A 13,553-nucleotide genomic window follows, 5' to 3' on the forward strand; every position below is an offset into this window, starting at 1 on the left:
TTTAATTCATTTTACCTAATCAGGAAATGACATACAAAGCATGAATCTATTTTATTGGATGGAGCGTAAATATTTTACATATATTTTTTTTATTTATTTTATTTTATTTTATTTTATTTTATTTTTTTTTTCCTTTCTTTTCATACATATCCATATTCATATATTACTGTATATATTTATTTATTTCTTTATATATATTTATATATATGCACATATTTTGCATATAAAAGTATAATATTATGAGTTCAGTACCAGCAGTGCCTGTTGTATCTTCAAGACAAAGAATTGAGGATGAAGATATTGATATACCTATTCCTGAAGAGCCATATCATGATGACGAAGAACAAGAAAGACCTACTGTTTCAGATGGTGAAGAAGATGAACAGCTACCAGCACGTCAGCATTCTTATGAAGCAAGTGTTGTAAGCATACAATCGAATCCTCCACCTTATGAATTGTATCCACCTGCAAAGTCAATATTCGGTAGATTTTTTAATTGGCTAAGAAAAATTCCTAGTATAAACACACACCAACCTATTTACTTGCCAACAATCAATAATGAAAATAGTAGCAGTGGTAGGTCCATATTTAGTTTTGGAAGACGACACAGGAGAAGAGATTCTAGTACTACAGTTGATAATAGTAGTCTATTATCGTCATCGTCGTTAGATTCTGTCTCCTGTTGGTCATATTATTATTATACAATTAAAGATCGTTTACCCGATATTCCCCGTTTTGTTCTTCCTTATTTTTTAGCTAAATATCGTATTGCTCTTATTAGTATATCTTGCTTCTTATTGGTCTTGTTTAGCTTTCTCTTATTTTGTTCTCTTTATTTCTCTCCTATCAACTATCCCGACCCAATTTATCCAGATAAAACGACAAACTCAACTGCTCGTTTCTTGACACTAAATATTTTTATGCGCCCCCCTCTCATAAAGAACAATTGGTCTGATTATAAAGATGATCGTTTAGCTTACATTGAAAAGTATATTCTACCAGAATATGATGTAGTCGCTTTCCAAGAATCTTTTGCTTTTGCTTCAAGAAGAAAGGATCAACTGATTACAAATGCTCGTAACATGGGCTATAATTATCATGTAGAATCTCCTCGAAAATATCCATGGCAATTAGGTGTAGATGGCGGTTTATTAATCCTTTCTCGTTTTCCTATTCGTCAATCAGATATTATTGAATATCCAAGAGGCCAACACAGTGATTGGTAATACTAATACTTACACTAAAAAAAAAAAAAAGACTCTTTCTATTCTCTCCCTCCCCCTCCCAATATATAGGTATTCTAACTAAAGTACTATTATAGGTTATCAATAAAGGGCGCTTTACATGCTTTGATTGAACTTAATGCAACTAGAAAAATGCACTTTTATACAACACATACACAGGCATCTTATGATTTAAATAATGTTATCAATGAAGATGATACAACCATTCGTTTATCTCAATTTGCACTTTTACACTCATTCATTGCTGATACAGCGATAAATGATAATAATCCCATCATGGTTGTAGGTGACTTGAATGTCGATGCAGCTATTCATCCAAAAGGTGTGCCTATTACGAGAAGATTAAACGATAGTTCACCCGAATATGTGAAAATGGTTGATGTCATCAAAGGTACAGGTGTTCTTAAACGTTTTGTTTCTACTGATGAACGCTGGTTCGAGCATCCTTGGAAATTAAATGACTTGAAAGACATTGTTTATGATCATTATGGTTATCATCCTATTACATTTGGTGATTATAAAATTAAAGAAGACGGCGAAATTATACCTGCCGAAACAGTCTTGACAAATTGGGATGTTTTATTGACTGCTCAAAGTATAGATCGCATCTTTTGGTCAGATCGTCAATCAAATATAATTAAACCTCAATTACCTCAAGTTCAAAAGTTTTGGGTTGAGGAAAATGATCGAATGTCTGATGAAGAGCGTAAAGAAACCAAATTTACACAAATCTCAGGTAAGGGAATAAATCTACTGATTGATCCTGACATTAACCTTTAATATATTTTAGATCATTATGGCTTAAGCTGTGAAATTCATCTTCTTTAGAAAATAATGTTATTTATATTAAAAAAAAATCAAATAAAACTACTATGCGTTCCCTTTTTTTTTTCGACTCTTTATGATGCATTAATGAATTGAATCCAAGAAATAATTTTTATTGATGAATTGTATGAATACGCTTTTTTTTTATTTTTTTTTTTTTTTTTTTGTTTTATGTTTCCTTCGTTTTTTCGACACTTTCTCTAAGTCGCCATTCCCATACAGGCTTTGGTAAACCTGGTTCTCTATTGATTTTTTTTTCAATGACACCAGTTCCTTGAAGCGATTTTAAAACTTTTCTCTTCAAATGTGTTCTAGAAATAAATTGTTCTGAATAAGTTGGCACATAATTGAATAAGGCTTGTGTTGTCATTGGTCCATTTTTGGCAAGCAATTCTTTAACAATCTTTCCAGCTGATGACAAAGTAGGCGAAGACATCTCTATTTATTTATATGTTATAGATGTTTATAAGGAAAGAAAGAGGCAATGGTGCCTCCCCCCCCCGGAGATTTTCACAGGAGAATTGAGTCTAGTTGCTGAGCTCGAAATCGGTATGGCTGGCTTTATCACAGATTTGAATATAATTTCTAACCTTAGCCCTTGCCAAAATGTAATGTCTTGAGATTTATTAAATCTTAAACAAATGTTCAAACCTTTGGTTCAGTCGACTATACCCTTAATTAAGGCTACTACTCGAAAAGCTTATAATAGTCAACTAAAGACGATATTGGTAACTCTTTAAATAAATAAATAAAAAGTGACCCGCTCGATTACTAACCTTTTCACTTCAAATAGTCTTCATCAACTATTTCTCGTACTGCAACTGCCTCCATTGGATACTCAACTAGTAGACACTTATGGAGCCGATTATATACAACTGATACAACAACAGAGGTATAATTCTATCCTTCCTTCTCGACTACATTTGTGAATTTAACTTTATTTATATATATTCCCAATAGCACCAGACAAGTCCTGACGAAGAAATCATCAAAGGATCAGCAGAAGTTTGTGAATTTAAAACAGAAACTAAAAGGCTTTTAGATATTGTAGCTAATTCTCTTTATTCTGAAAAAGAAATTTTCGTTCGGTAAGTTAAAGCAAGACACTTTTATAATATTTAGCAATAGAGATTGACACACTATAATAGTGAGCTTATTTCAAATGCTACTGACGCTCTCGAAAAACTTCGTCAAACACAAGCAACTGAATCAAATGTTGAAAGTGGGAAACCTCTCGAGATTAGAATTAGTTTAGATAGAGATAAAAATCAGTTTGTCATTCAGGATTTCGGTATTGGTATGACTTTGGATGAATTGCATGAAAATCTAGGTACCATTGCTAGTTCAGGATCCAAGAAATTTTTAGAAAAGATGGACAAAGAAGGGAAGAAAGAAAACATCATTGGTCAATTTGGTGTTGGATTTTATTCAACTGTAACAAAAAAAAATATATATATGCATATATATATATATGAAACTCTTAAGCATTTATGTTAATTTATTTATTTTTTGGATGAGGTATTTTAGTTTATGGTTGGAAAGGTAATTACTGTTTATACCAAATCTGCTCTTCCCGGATCTAAAGGTTATTGTTGGATTACACACGGCAATGGTTCTTACACTGTAGCAGAAGCAGATAATGTTGCTGTTGGAACTAAGATTGTTATAGATCTTCGAGAAGATTGTAAATTTTATTCTTCTGAACTTGAAATAGATACGATTATTAAAAAATATTCAAAGTATTGTATAGAGCTATCACATTACTTCCTTTATATGTGTATATTAACTATTTTATAATAGCTTTGTCGGTTTTCCTATTTATTTGAATGGAAAAGAAGTGAATACCATAGATGCATTATGGACTAAAGATCGTAATAGCGTGACTCCAGAACAGCACCAACAATTTTATCGATTTATTGCAAATGCCTGGGATGATCCTCAATATACATTACATTTCAAGACAGACTCTCCACTTTCTATTGCTTCTGTGCTTTACATTCCTGAAAAACACATGGAGTTATTGGGTGAGCAACTAAAACCTGGTGTCTCTCTTTATAGTCGGAAAGTCCTGATTCAACCTGAATCTGCCGGTATCCTACCCCATTATTTACGTTTTATCAAAGGCGTTGTAGACTCTGAAGATATTCCCCTGAACGTTTCTCGAGAACTCCTTCAGGATAATATCTTATCTCGTCTTCGTATGATTATGACCTCTAAAGTTCTCAAATGGCTCGACAGTGAAGCCAAAAAGGACCCTAAGAAATACAATGCTTTCTTTTTAGATTATGGACAATTTATTAAGGAAGGTGCCTGTACAGATGCAATGCATAAACGTGAAATTAGTAAACTTTTACGATTTGAAAGTTCTAAAACGGAACCAGGTACAATGATCAGCTTAGACGATTATGCCAAACGTAGTAAAGAAGGACAAAAACGTATTTATTATTTGTTGACACCCAAACGCAAGTATGCAGAGGAGAGTCCTTATACTGAAATGTTTAAAAAAAATGGAGTTGAGCTTTTGTATCTCTATGAGACAGTAGATGAATTTGTTGTAAATCATTTGAAAGAATTTCAGGGCTATGATCTCGTTTCTGCTGATTCTCCTAAGGCTGCTGCCGATCCTATTTTACAAAACCATCATGACGATCAAAGTGACATTTTATCAGATAATGATGCACAAGATCTTGCTAAATGGGTTAAGAATACGCTGGGCGATGAAGTTGTTAAGGGCGTCGATATTTCTCGTAGACTTTCTTCCTTCCCTGCTATTGGTAAGAAAAGATAATTAAATAATAAGAGTAGATACTAATTATAAGCAATCAACAGTACTTGAACATGAGAGCCCTGCTATGAGAAAGATGATGCAAATGATGCAAGGTTCAGCTAGAATGGAAGAACTTCCTCCTACACCTACTGTTTTAGAAATCAATCCTGATCATCCCGTTATGAAAGGCTTGTTTAACATACGTCAATCAGATCAAAAGCTAGCTAAAATGGTCATTGAGCAAATATATGACAATGCCTTGTGTGCTGCAGGCGTTTTGGATGACCCAAGATCAATGATTACTAGATTAAACAAATTGTTAGAAATTACAATTCATACGGTAGAACAAGATAAAAAAGTGAAGACATAAGGTGAAAGATACTTTTCTTTTTATTTTTATAAATATTTATTTAAAATCAAATTATATAATACATGTAGCATAAAATAAATTTTATTGAATATTGATATTTAACAAGTATAGACGTAAAATAATACATACAATTAGTTTTCCTATTAGACTTTTTATAATCACCAAAGAGAAAAAAAAAAGAATAGCATCAAATTTTCATATTAAAAGGCACATTATACGCTATAGAATTTATCCTTATAAATCCGATTGTGTATAGCACTATAAAGTTTTTTTTTTTATTATTGTTAAAAAAGATATTGATAGCTGTGAAGAATTTGCATTAAATAGTTCATTTGATACAATGGAATGTGTTATTTATCTAATTAACTCTGACTAATTCATTATTAAGAAGTGTTATTTTTAATATAAAGAAGCTACTATCTGCTTCTTATTACCTCCTTCGACTAATCAAAAATTTAAATACATTTATGTAGTAAACTTTGTACATTCCTCCAAAATGATTCGTGTCAATAATTCCTGATTATAATATTGAAGTAATTTATCTCATACAACATTTATACTATTGAATTTGTAGGCTTATTCTAAACTAAAAGAGTACACTTTAATGATTATTTCAATTACTAGAGTAGAAATAGACCCAAAGACTTCAAATATAACTACTTTTATCTTCTCTAAAAGTGATACAAAAGGTGGATTGCTCCAGTTTCAATACATTGAACAAACTATCATCATATTCGGTCTCCAATAAATTACATTGCAGTCTATTATTATTTTGATGAAGCAAAATATAAACTTTAAATATAAAATTGGATAAAGGAAGAGTTGAGATTATTTATTTTGTTTATACAATATCTAGATAGCTTTTCAGTAAAATAAAGGAGCAAAAAATGTTGAATATTTCTGGAAAAGAAATATCTTGCATTTATTACTGTTACAGTGACAGAATTGTTATATATGTCAATGTCTTCTTTTTTTAAAAGTAATCGAGAATATTCTTCTTTACACTAGTTTATAGAGAGATATTGATTGTTATTACAATATTCTTGGTAGAGCTTTTTAAGTCTTTATTCTTAAGTAAGCCATAACATAATGTATTATTAGCTAGAGAAGCTTGCTGTTAATCAATTAAAAGAGTCTGTATATTACGTTTACTTATGATTATTTCCTGAGATGTTGATTATGATCAAACACAGTAACTATAGATTTATATCTGTATATGCTTAAAATAAGGCTTTTTAGACACTCCGTTATCTTTCTATGGCTTGAGGATCATAATGATGCCAAGGTACATAATACACATTCATATGTAAGAAATTATTTCTGATATATGATCTGACTATAATAGTATCAGTTAATAATAGCAAAGTTGTGACTACTACTGTTCCTCCTGTACCTACTACCGTTGCTTGGTAGAATATAGTCCTAAAACATCATTATTCATGCTACTGCTGGTGTAGTACAAAAAATAAGAATAATTAAAAAAATTAAGGGTTCATTTGATTTGGTGGGGAACCCTTGAAGTGATTCGATTCCACAGCCTAGGCTTGGGCTAAATATGCTGCGAATTCTAGTCACTCTCCAAACACCCGTGTTACTTTCATCAGAAATAGAAGATACACATAGGGCTATATTTACTATAAACGCCCCACTTACACCACCACCTCTATTTATACTTACAACTACAATACTACTACCAACACATCCTTACTAATGTTAATTATCACTACGCAATACCAGTATTATCTATTACTACTACTACTACTACTAGTACTACTACTTTGACTTGCTTTCGTTTTTTTCTGTAATCCTTATCGTTGGATTATGGAACAGTCTATAATGTACATGTATGAACAGAAAAAAAAAAGAAGCAGATCCTATACCTTCTATGATAGGAGTTTAATTGATTACTTTTTCAATGATACCAAGCTTAACTCGGTGAATTTTCTGATATATAAGATTCCCTCTTATTGGACTCGGGTCATAAATTCATGAACTAAGTTCTCGTCTTGAACATCTCAATATTAATCTTATAAATGCCACTTATGTTCCTCCTCGTACTTTATACCATTTAAGAAGTATTGATAAAAATTCCCCATTTTGTTATTGAATATAAGAGTAATTTTTTATTGAACGAATCAGTTTCCAAATGTCAACTGCAACTTATACGTCTTTAGAATACACACGTGTAAGAAGGAAACAGCAAATACTAGCGTTGAGCTTATTTCTGAAGGACATTTAGACTCCTGACTTGATATCTGTTTTTAATTTAAAAAAATATGATTACAGGAAACAACGCAAAATACAAGGATTGAACCATCTCAAATGATGGGTGCTGCTTGAAGACTTTTAATTAAAAGCATGACAGTTAATATTAAAAAGGAGTTGAGAAACTTGAAAATGGTTTTGTGATAAAATAGGAGAAGGAGAGTATACTAAACTAATTATCAAATAAAAGTTCTCACCAAGCTTCTACGTGATTTTTTGCCGCGGAATAACTATTTGCTTTATCATCCTTTAAAAAAATATATTATTTGGTACATAATAAATTCCATTCTCCACTTCACGAGTAATATATTAGTATAATTTATGTCTTTTTTTTTTTTTTTACTTTTTCCCTTTTATCCCTTGAAAGAGTTCCCAGGTATAAATTTCAATTTCATGAACTGATCAAGGTAACTCAATACAGTAAACGTATTATAAGCTCGCAACAATAAACAAAAAAAAAAAAAAAAAAAAAATAAAAAAATAAAATAAAATAAAATAAAATTGCTCAACAGTTATCTCAACAACATATCCTCTTCAAATAGAGGATTTTGCGGAGCATAAAATAAAAAATTGAAATGTGCAAAGTACATTTATAACACACGCTTAGATTTTATATTTTCTTTATTTTATCTTTCACCTGTCTCCGCTTTTTTTTTTAAGTGAGTAAATGTGGCGATCTTGGGTAGAAAAGATAAACACAATAAATAAGCCAAATGAAGAATTTCAGTTAACAAAAGAGGAGCTTTTAAAGTATGCACATAATATTGTATTAATTTGCACAATAAAGGCAAGTTTGCTTAAAAAAAAAATAGGCAACAGCAACAGCAAACTCTTCTTCGTGACAATTGGCAAAGATGTACAGATTTATTGTCTTCCGAACAAGTAAGCTCTAATATGAAATGGATACACTTAATATTTAAATTAAATAAATAAAAAGGAACGCTCGGAGACATTCTTGTTAGATTTTCTTCCGTTGATTTGCAAAACACATGAACAATTTGGTGCCAAATTTACATTCGAGTCTATTCCAGATGAAAAAGCGTTTATGAGTGTTTTGACCAAAGAACTTATTAACAATATACGCAAGGTACCAGAAAATAAAAATAAATCAGAGTCTAGTCAAGGTATGATATTTTATTTTATGCAGATATACGACTTGGCTAATACGTTTGTTAGCATTGATGAATAATTTAAGATCAAAATCACACTTATATAATGTGATACAAACGATTCGAGTAGTAACATTTGGGCCTGTTAGTACAGATATCTTCATGTTATTACGTATGTTTATTTATTTAAAGCTTTATATATAGGATACTATAGTGAATTTAATGTTACAGCAAAGAATTCCTTCAATTATTATCAAATTATTTCGATCATTTATAGACTTGAATTCATCATATTATAAAGAAGAGTATGAAGCTGAGTTGGCTAGTATAGATGATACAGTAGAAATTATAACAGATATCTTGAAGCAGTTTGTGCAAAATCAGACTGTTCTACATAGATTAATAATAGAGGATACACTATTTATGATTATGCGCATTATGACCGCAAAGCCTATCATTCAACAAGATAATGATAATACCTATATATACTGGAAAAAGAGAATTACTGAGGTTTTGAAAGTAATCGATATGAACAGTGAAGTATGCCAATATATTCATCATCGACGTTGTTGTATAGATTTATTGATTCGATCATGGAGAGAGAAATTATCCAAAGGCTATTTGACAAGTGTAGATCACCAAGATATTTTAATGGATTTTGATGTTATTTATTACCAACTTTACAAATCAGCTAAAATTCAATTTTTTGGACTATTTGAAGAAATGATACATGCTTCAGGTTATGAAGTTTTATGCAAAATTTTAAAAACAGGTCCATTTAATGAATCTATAACACATGAAAAGGTAAATATGCATAGTAGTCAAATTATATCTTTTTCTTAATGTTTAACTTTTGGCATTTCATAGATAGATATTATGAATAAAATAGCTAGTCTCAGTTTCGTAGGAAAAATTAGTCCAATACCTTCAATATCTGATGGACTCCCTTACCAGCATGAAGGTAAATAGAAAAGAAAAGAAAAAGCATTTTCATATAAGCTTAACTTTATCCTCTTTTTTTTTTTTTTTTTTTTTTTTTTTTTTTGATTATAGATTTTTCTACACCACAACCACAAGGACATACAGGTAACGCTCAACACGAAATAAATAACCTGAAACTGTAATTATATTAAAAGTTTTGTTGATAGAAAAAATTGTAAAAAATTTACATGCATTTCAATGCTTACAAGCCTCATTTTTATACCCTCTCAATACTTCGTCTGTTCCCAATCGACATGAATTCCCAACTTTTTTTTATATCAAATTATTTAACAAAATTAAAGAAATAATTGAGGCGCATCCCTGTAACTATTTTGTTACTGAATGTACAAATGCATTACCTCAGTTTATCGAGAGTATGGAGAAGTATGATTTAGAAATTCAAAAGGGTATCTTGGAATTACTAAATTATATTATGATGGACCTCAATTTTGTTCCTTTAAAAGAATTAGCAGTTTTATCACTTCATCTTCAAAGTAAGCGAAATAGAAAACGAAGAATTTTTTTTTTTGAATAACTTAAAGGAATGTATTTTATATTTATTTATAGGTAGCTCGTCCGGAAAATTAATTAGCTTAATTTGTAATTATTTAGAGGCCTTACTGAAAAAGTCGTCCAAGTATTTTGCTGTTGTACAAGAGGCTGGACTTATTAACATCATGAGTTTAATGCTTTCAGATATAACAGAAAAACTGCAACAGAAATCAAAAGATGATCAATTTCTTACTTGTGCACTAGATAATTTTGATCAAATTATTAATTGCATAATCATGATGATATCGATACCTACAAATGTAACAATATTTAGAAAATCGTAAGTATTTACTATTTGTTATAAATTTAATATTCATAATTGATACTAATTATAAAAAGATATCGCGGAAATTTATTTGATTTATTACAATATCCAGAAACACGCTTAGGCGCGTTAAAATTATTTGAAAGCCTATCAATTTATAGCCATGACCATAATACTTCGATACTATTGGGCAATGGATCTATTTCAGAGAATTCATCTTCAGTAGAAGTAGGCAATGCATTTAGTAAAGTAATGGAAGCTCTTCAATCTATCCCTCGTAATGATTTGGAATTTCGATTAGAAGTATTGAAGACAATTAAACGTATATTTAAAGCTCATAACTCAACTCGTGATATCTTTCGTCATGTTGGTGGTTATGTAAGTCTTGTCTCAATGATTGTCTCTCTTGAAGGTGCTTTTGAGAAACCGGAACAATTTATGAATGATAATATAAAAAATATTGAGTCAGTTCGTTGCTCGATTATAGCTGTTCTTCAGGCGATTTTCTCAGTCATTGCTGAGTCAATGCATGATCATCAAGCGAACAAAAAGTATTTTTTAAAGGGTGTTGGATATGGGTCACTCGAAAATGCAATTACATTAACTGGTGCGTTAAATGAAGGATGTATTTCAGGTTCTATCTTTGGTATTCTTTTTGGATTTGCAATGGATGATGAGTCTATTTATGAGTTATTTTTAAATCCTGCAAAAGAAGAAAGAGACAGCTCAGTATTAACGGCATTACAGCAACGTATAGATGTAGTTTTAAAGACACCTTCGGCTAAAGTAATAAATCCTGAAGTTATGCCTTCTATTATGAACTTGCAGCGTTTAATCTCAAATATAGATCCCGAATTATCATATGCTGTATTATATGCAATTTATGCCTTGACTCAAGCTAATCGTGGTAATCAAATCAAACTGAATACTAGTGGGCTTATTTTCAACATTTTAACTCGTGTATTTCCTGAATCTTCTCAAATTGATGATGCCGTATTAACTATCGAATCTAACGAAAAAGGGTTATTGTTAAAAATTATACAGCAACTGTTGAGCATGGGCATCAGTTTTGAAGAGCTTCGATATATGTTTCAGAGGTTTACTATAATAGATGAAAATTTTGATCTTAGTAAATCACATTGTTTGTTGAATTTAATTGTTCAAAGCGCTTGTCAAAGTCAATGGCCAAACTTTATACAATTTGATATGGCAACTAGCAAAATTGCTTCATTAGAGATTCCTGAGCTTACTAATTTTCCTCCAACAAGTCCAGGTTATAGCTTACTTTCTTGGATTTTTATTGAAAACCAAGATGACCTATCCAATTTGTCACTTTTTTCCCTTTATGACAATACCAGTTTAGTGTTCAAGATATATGTGGATGCTAAAACAAAGCAATTACGAGTCTATAATATAGCATCTAAGCAAGATATTATATTTAAAACATTCCAATTCAATATTGGTGTTTGGTATCATATTGCTCTTGTTCATCATCGGCCACGTATTTCAATTAAATTTAGTTCTATGGACTTGTTTATTAATGGCATGCATGTTGAACAACTTAGCTGCTCGTATATACCACAGTCATCGCAACCTTCTAATTCGTTTAAAGCTGTTATCGGCTCACTGAAAGACGATCAATTAACTGTTCCTTCTCAACTTATATGGAACCTGGGACCTATTTATTTAATCCAAGAGACACTTGAAAAAGAAACAATCAATTTATTTTATAGTTTAGGTGTTCGCTATAAATCTTTATTTCAAGATTCATTGCATCAATTTCAAACATATGAAACGTCTACGTCGCTTTTTTTAAAGCTGAAAGACATGATCAAGCCAACGATATCGACAAGACGTAATTCTATCCAAACACAGCGTCTACTCTCAGATATTATGAAAAATGCTCATTTTCAACGTATTTCTGAAAATAAAATTTCTCTTGCTCTCTTTGCTGGTAATATGTTATCGGAAGGAACAGGCTTAACTTTGACAGGCTTAAGTGAAGCAGCAGAAATGTTTATCAAGACTGAATTAGATTATTCTCGACTCATATTGAATTCAAGTATTCCTAAACTGGATAATGCTATCTATATGCCAAAGAGTATGGGTTATTTAACGGGTGAATCTATTATTGCATACCCTTATGGGCTGGATGAATCGTTATGGAAAATTGGTGGCTGTGTTATAGCCTTGAAATTAATCGAGCAATCAAAAGTAACTTATTAGCGAAGTATGGTTGTCTTTTTTTTTCTTTTTTTACTTATTGCTCTCTCCCCCCCTTTTTTTTTTTAATTTAGACTTCAGAAACGTTATGTAAAACAATGACATTTTTGTTCCAAATTATTCGATATTCATGGCGGAATTCTCAAGATATGGAGCGATGTCATGGATATGAGATTTTGGCGTATATATTGAAAACGAAGAGAGATTTGATTACAGAGGAGATATTTGAACTTTTATTAGTATTTATTGGCAAAAATCCTTACTCTTTAGAGTTAGTATTATATATTTATTTATTGTATGTTGTATACTAATCAGTATTTTGCAGGGATTCAATGATTAATAACCCCTTAGCTTATCGTTATATTATTTTAAACTTTGAGATTTGGAAGAAAACGCCTATTAGCGTTCAAAAAGCTCAGTTGGATCAGTTTATTCTCTTTTTAGAAACAAGTAGAAATAGATATTTCAATTTAAAACGTCTTCCTAAAATTCGTAAGTAATATTATACCAAGGGATTAGTGTGCAAGCAATTCTTTTTTTTTAATGGTTAAAATAGATCTTGTAAAGAAAGTACTTTTAGCATTTAGAATGAACATTTATGCTAAAGAGCTTACACCATACTTTGTAAGATCCTTAAAGGCTATCATGTTGAGTAATTGGAGTACTGACAGCATTAGAGCTGTTGCAACATTTCTGGCATCTACTGTTTCTATAGGTAAACTATGGTTGAAATTAGCACTTGAGTATTTGTTTTTAATAACCCTTATTTTATTGTTATCTTTACAGCGCCATCTACTTCACCTGTATCTAAACCTTCTTACACAAGAGGTAGATCAGGTAGTACATCATCTGCAACAACCGTGCCTTTGCCTGATTATGAAGGAGTTGCTATTGAAACAGAGATGATTATGGATTCCAAACACTATAGGAACACAAATAAAACAGTTCAAAT

At 30.9% G+C, this 13,553-nt stretch overlaps 4 protein-coding genes across 4 annotated transcripts; all 4 read left to right on the top strand.

The window, feature by feature from the left end:
• Positions 1-121: 121 nt before the first annotated feature.
• Positions 122-2,239, top strand: BX663DRAFT_510976 (Endonuclease/exonuclease/phosphatase). Its single transcript, XM_051527830.1, has 4 exons — positions 122-576; positions 757-1,222; positions 1,322-1,980; positions 2,035-2,239. Exons 1-4 carry the CDS (start codon positions 240-242, stop codon positions 2,070-2,072), a joined length of 1,500 nt encoding a protein of 499 aa, XP_051382391.1. The 5' UTR covers positions 122-239; the 3' UTR covers positions 2,073-2,239.
• Positions 2,240-2,612: 373 nt separating this feature from the next.
• On the top strand, positions 2,613-5,465 carry BX663DRAFT_473575 (Hsp90 protein-domain-containing protein). Its single transcript, XM_051524202.1, has 7 exons — positions 2,613-2,797; positions 2,863-2,961; positions 3,030-3,157; positions 3,218-3,503; positions 3,597-3,808; positions 3,870-4,843; positions 4,899-5,465. The coding sequence occupies exons 1-7, from the start codon at positions 2,711-2,713 to the stop codon at positions 5,204-5,206; spliced, it is 2,094 nt and encodes a 697-aa protein (XP_051382392.1). The 5' UTR covers positions 2,613-2,710; the 3' UTR covers positions 5,207-5,465.
• A 2,647-nt stretch (positions 5,466-8,112) lies between these two features.
• BX663DRAFT_74781 (uncharacterized protein) lies at positions 8,113-9,821 on the top strand. The gene is made up of 6 exons (XM_051532311.1): positions 8,113-8,221; positions 8,284-8,595; positions 8,648-8,724; positions 8,785-9,384; positions 9,448-9,541; positions 9,634-9,821. Exons 2-6 carry the CDS (start codon positions 8,517-8,519, stop codon positions 9,702-9,704), a joined length of 921 nt encoding a protein of 306 aa, XP_051382393.1. The 5' UTR covers positions 8,113-8,221; positions 8,284-8,516; the 3' UTR covers positions 9,705-9,821.
• Positions 9,822-10,618: 797 nt separating this feature from the next.
• BX663DRAFT_435824 (uncharacterized protein) lies at positions 10,619-13,507 on the top strand (the record flags this gene model as incomplete). The annotated part of the gene is made up of 5 exons (XM_051523148.1): positions 10,619-11,929; positions 12,077-12,592; positions 12,676-12,872; positions 12,927-13,093; positions 13,158-13,507. Coding segments are annotated over 5 exons (2,541 nt in total), but the record flags the coding sequence as incomplete, so codon positions are not given.
• Positions 13,508-13,553: the final 46 nt, after the last annotated feature.

This window comes from Cokeromyces recurvatus, assembly GCF_025118155.1.
Source record: "Cokeromyces recurvatus strain NRRL 2243 chromosome Unknown BX663scaffold_14, whole genome shotgun sequence".
NCBI classification, from domain to species: domain Eukaryota; kingdom Fungi; phylum Mucoromycota; class Mucoromycetes; order Mucorales; family Mucoraceae; genus Cokeromyces; species Cokeromyces recurvatus.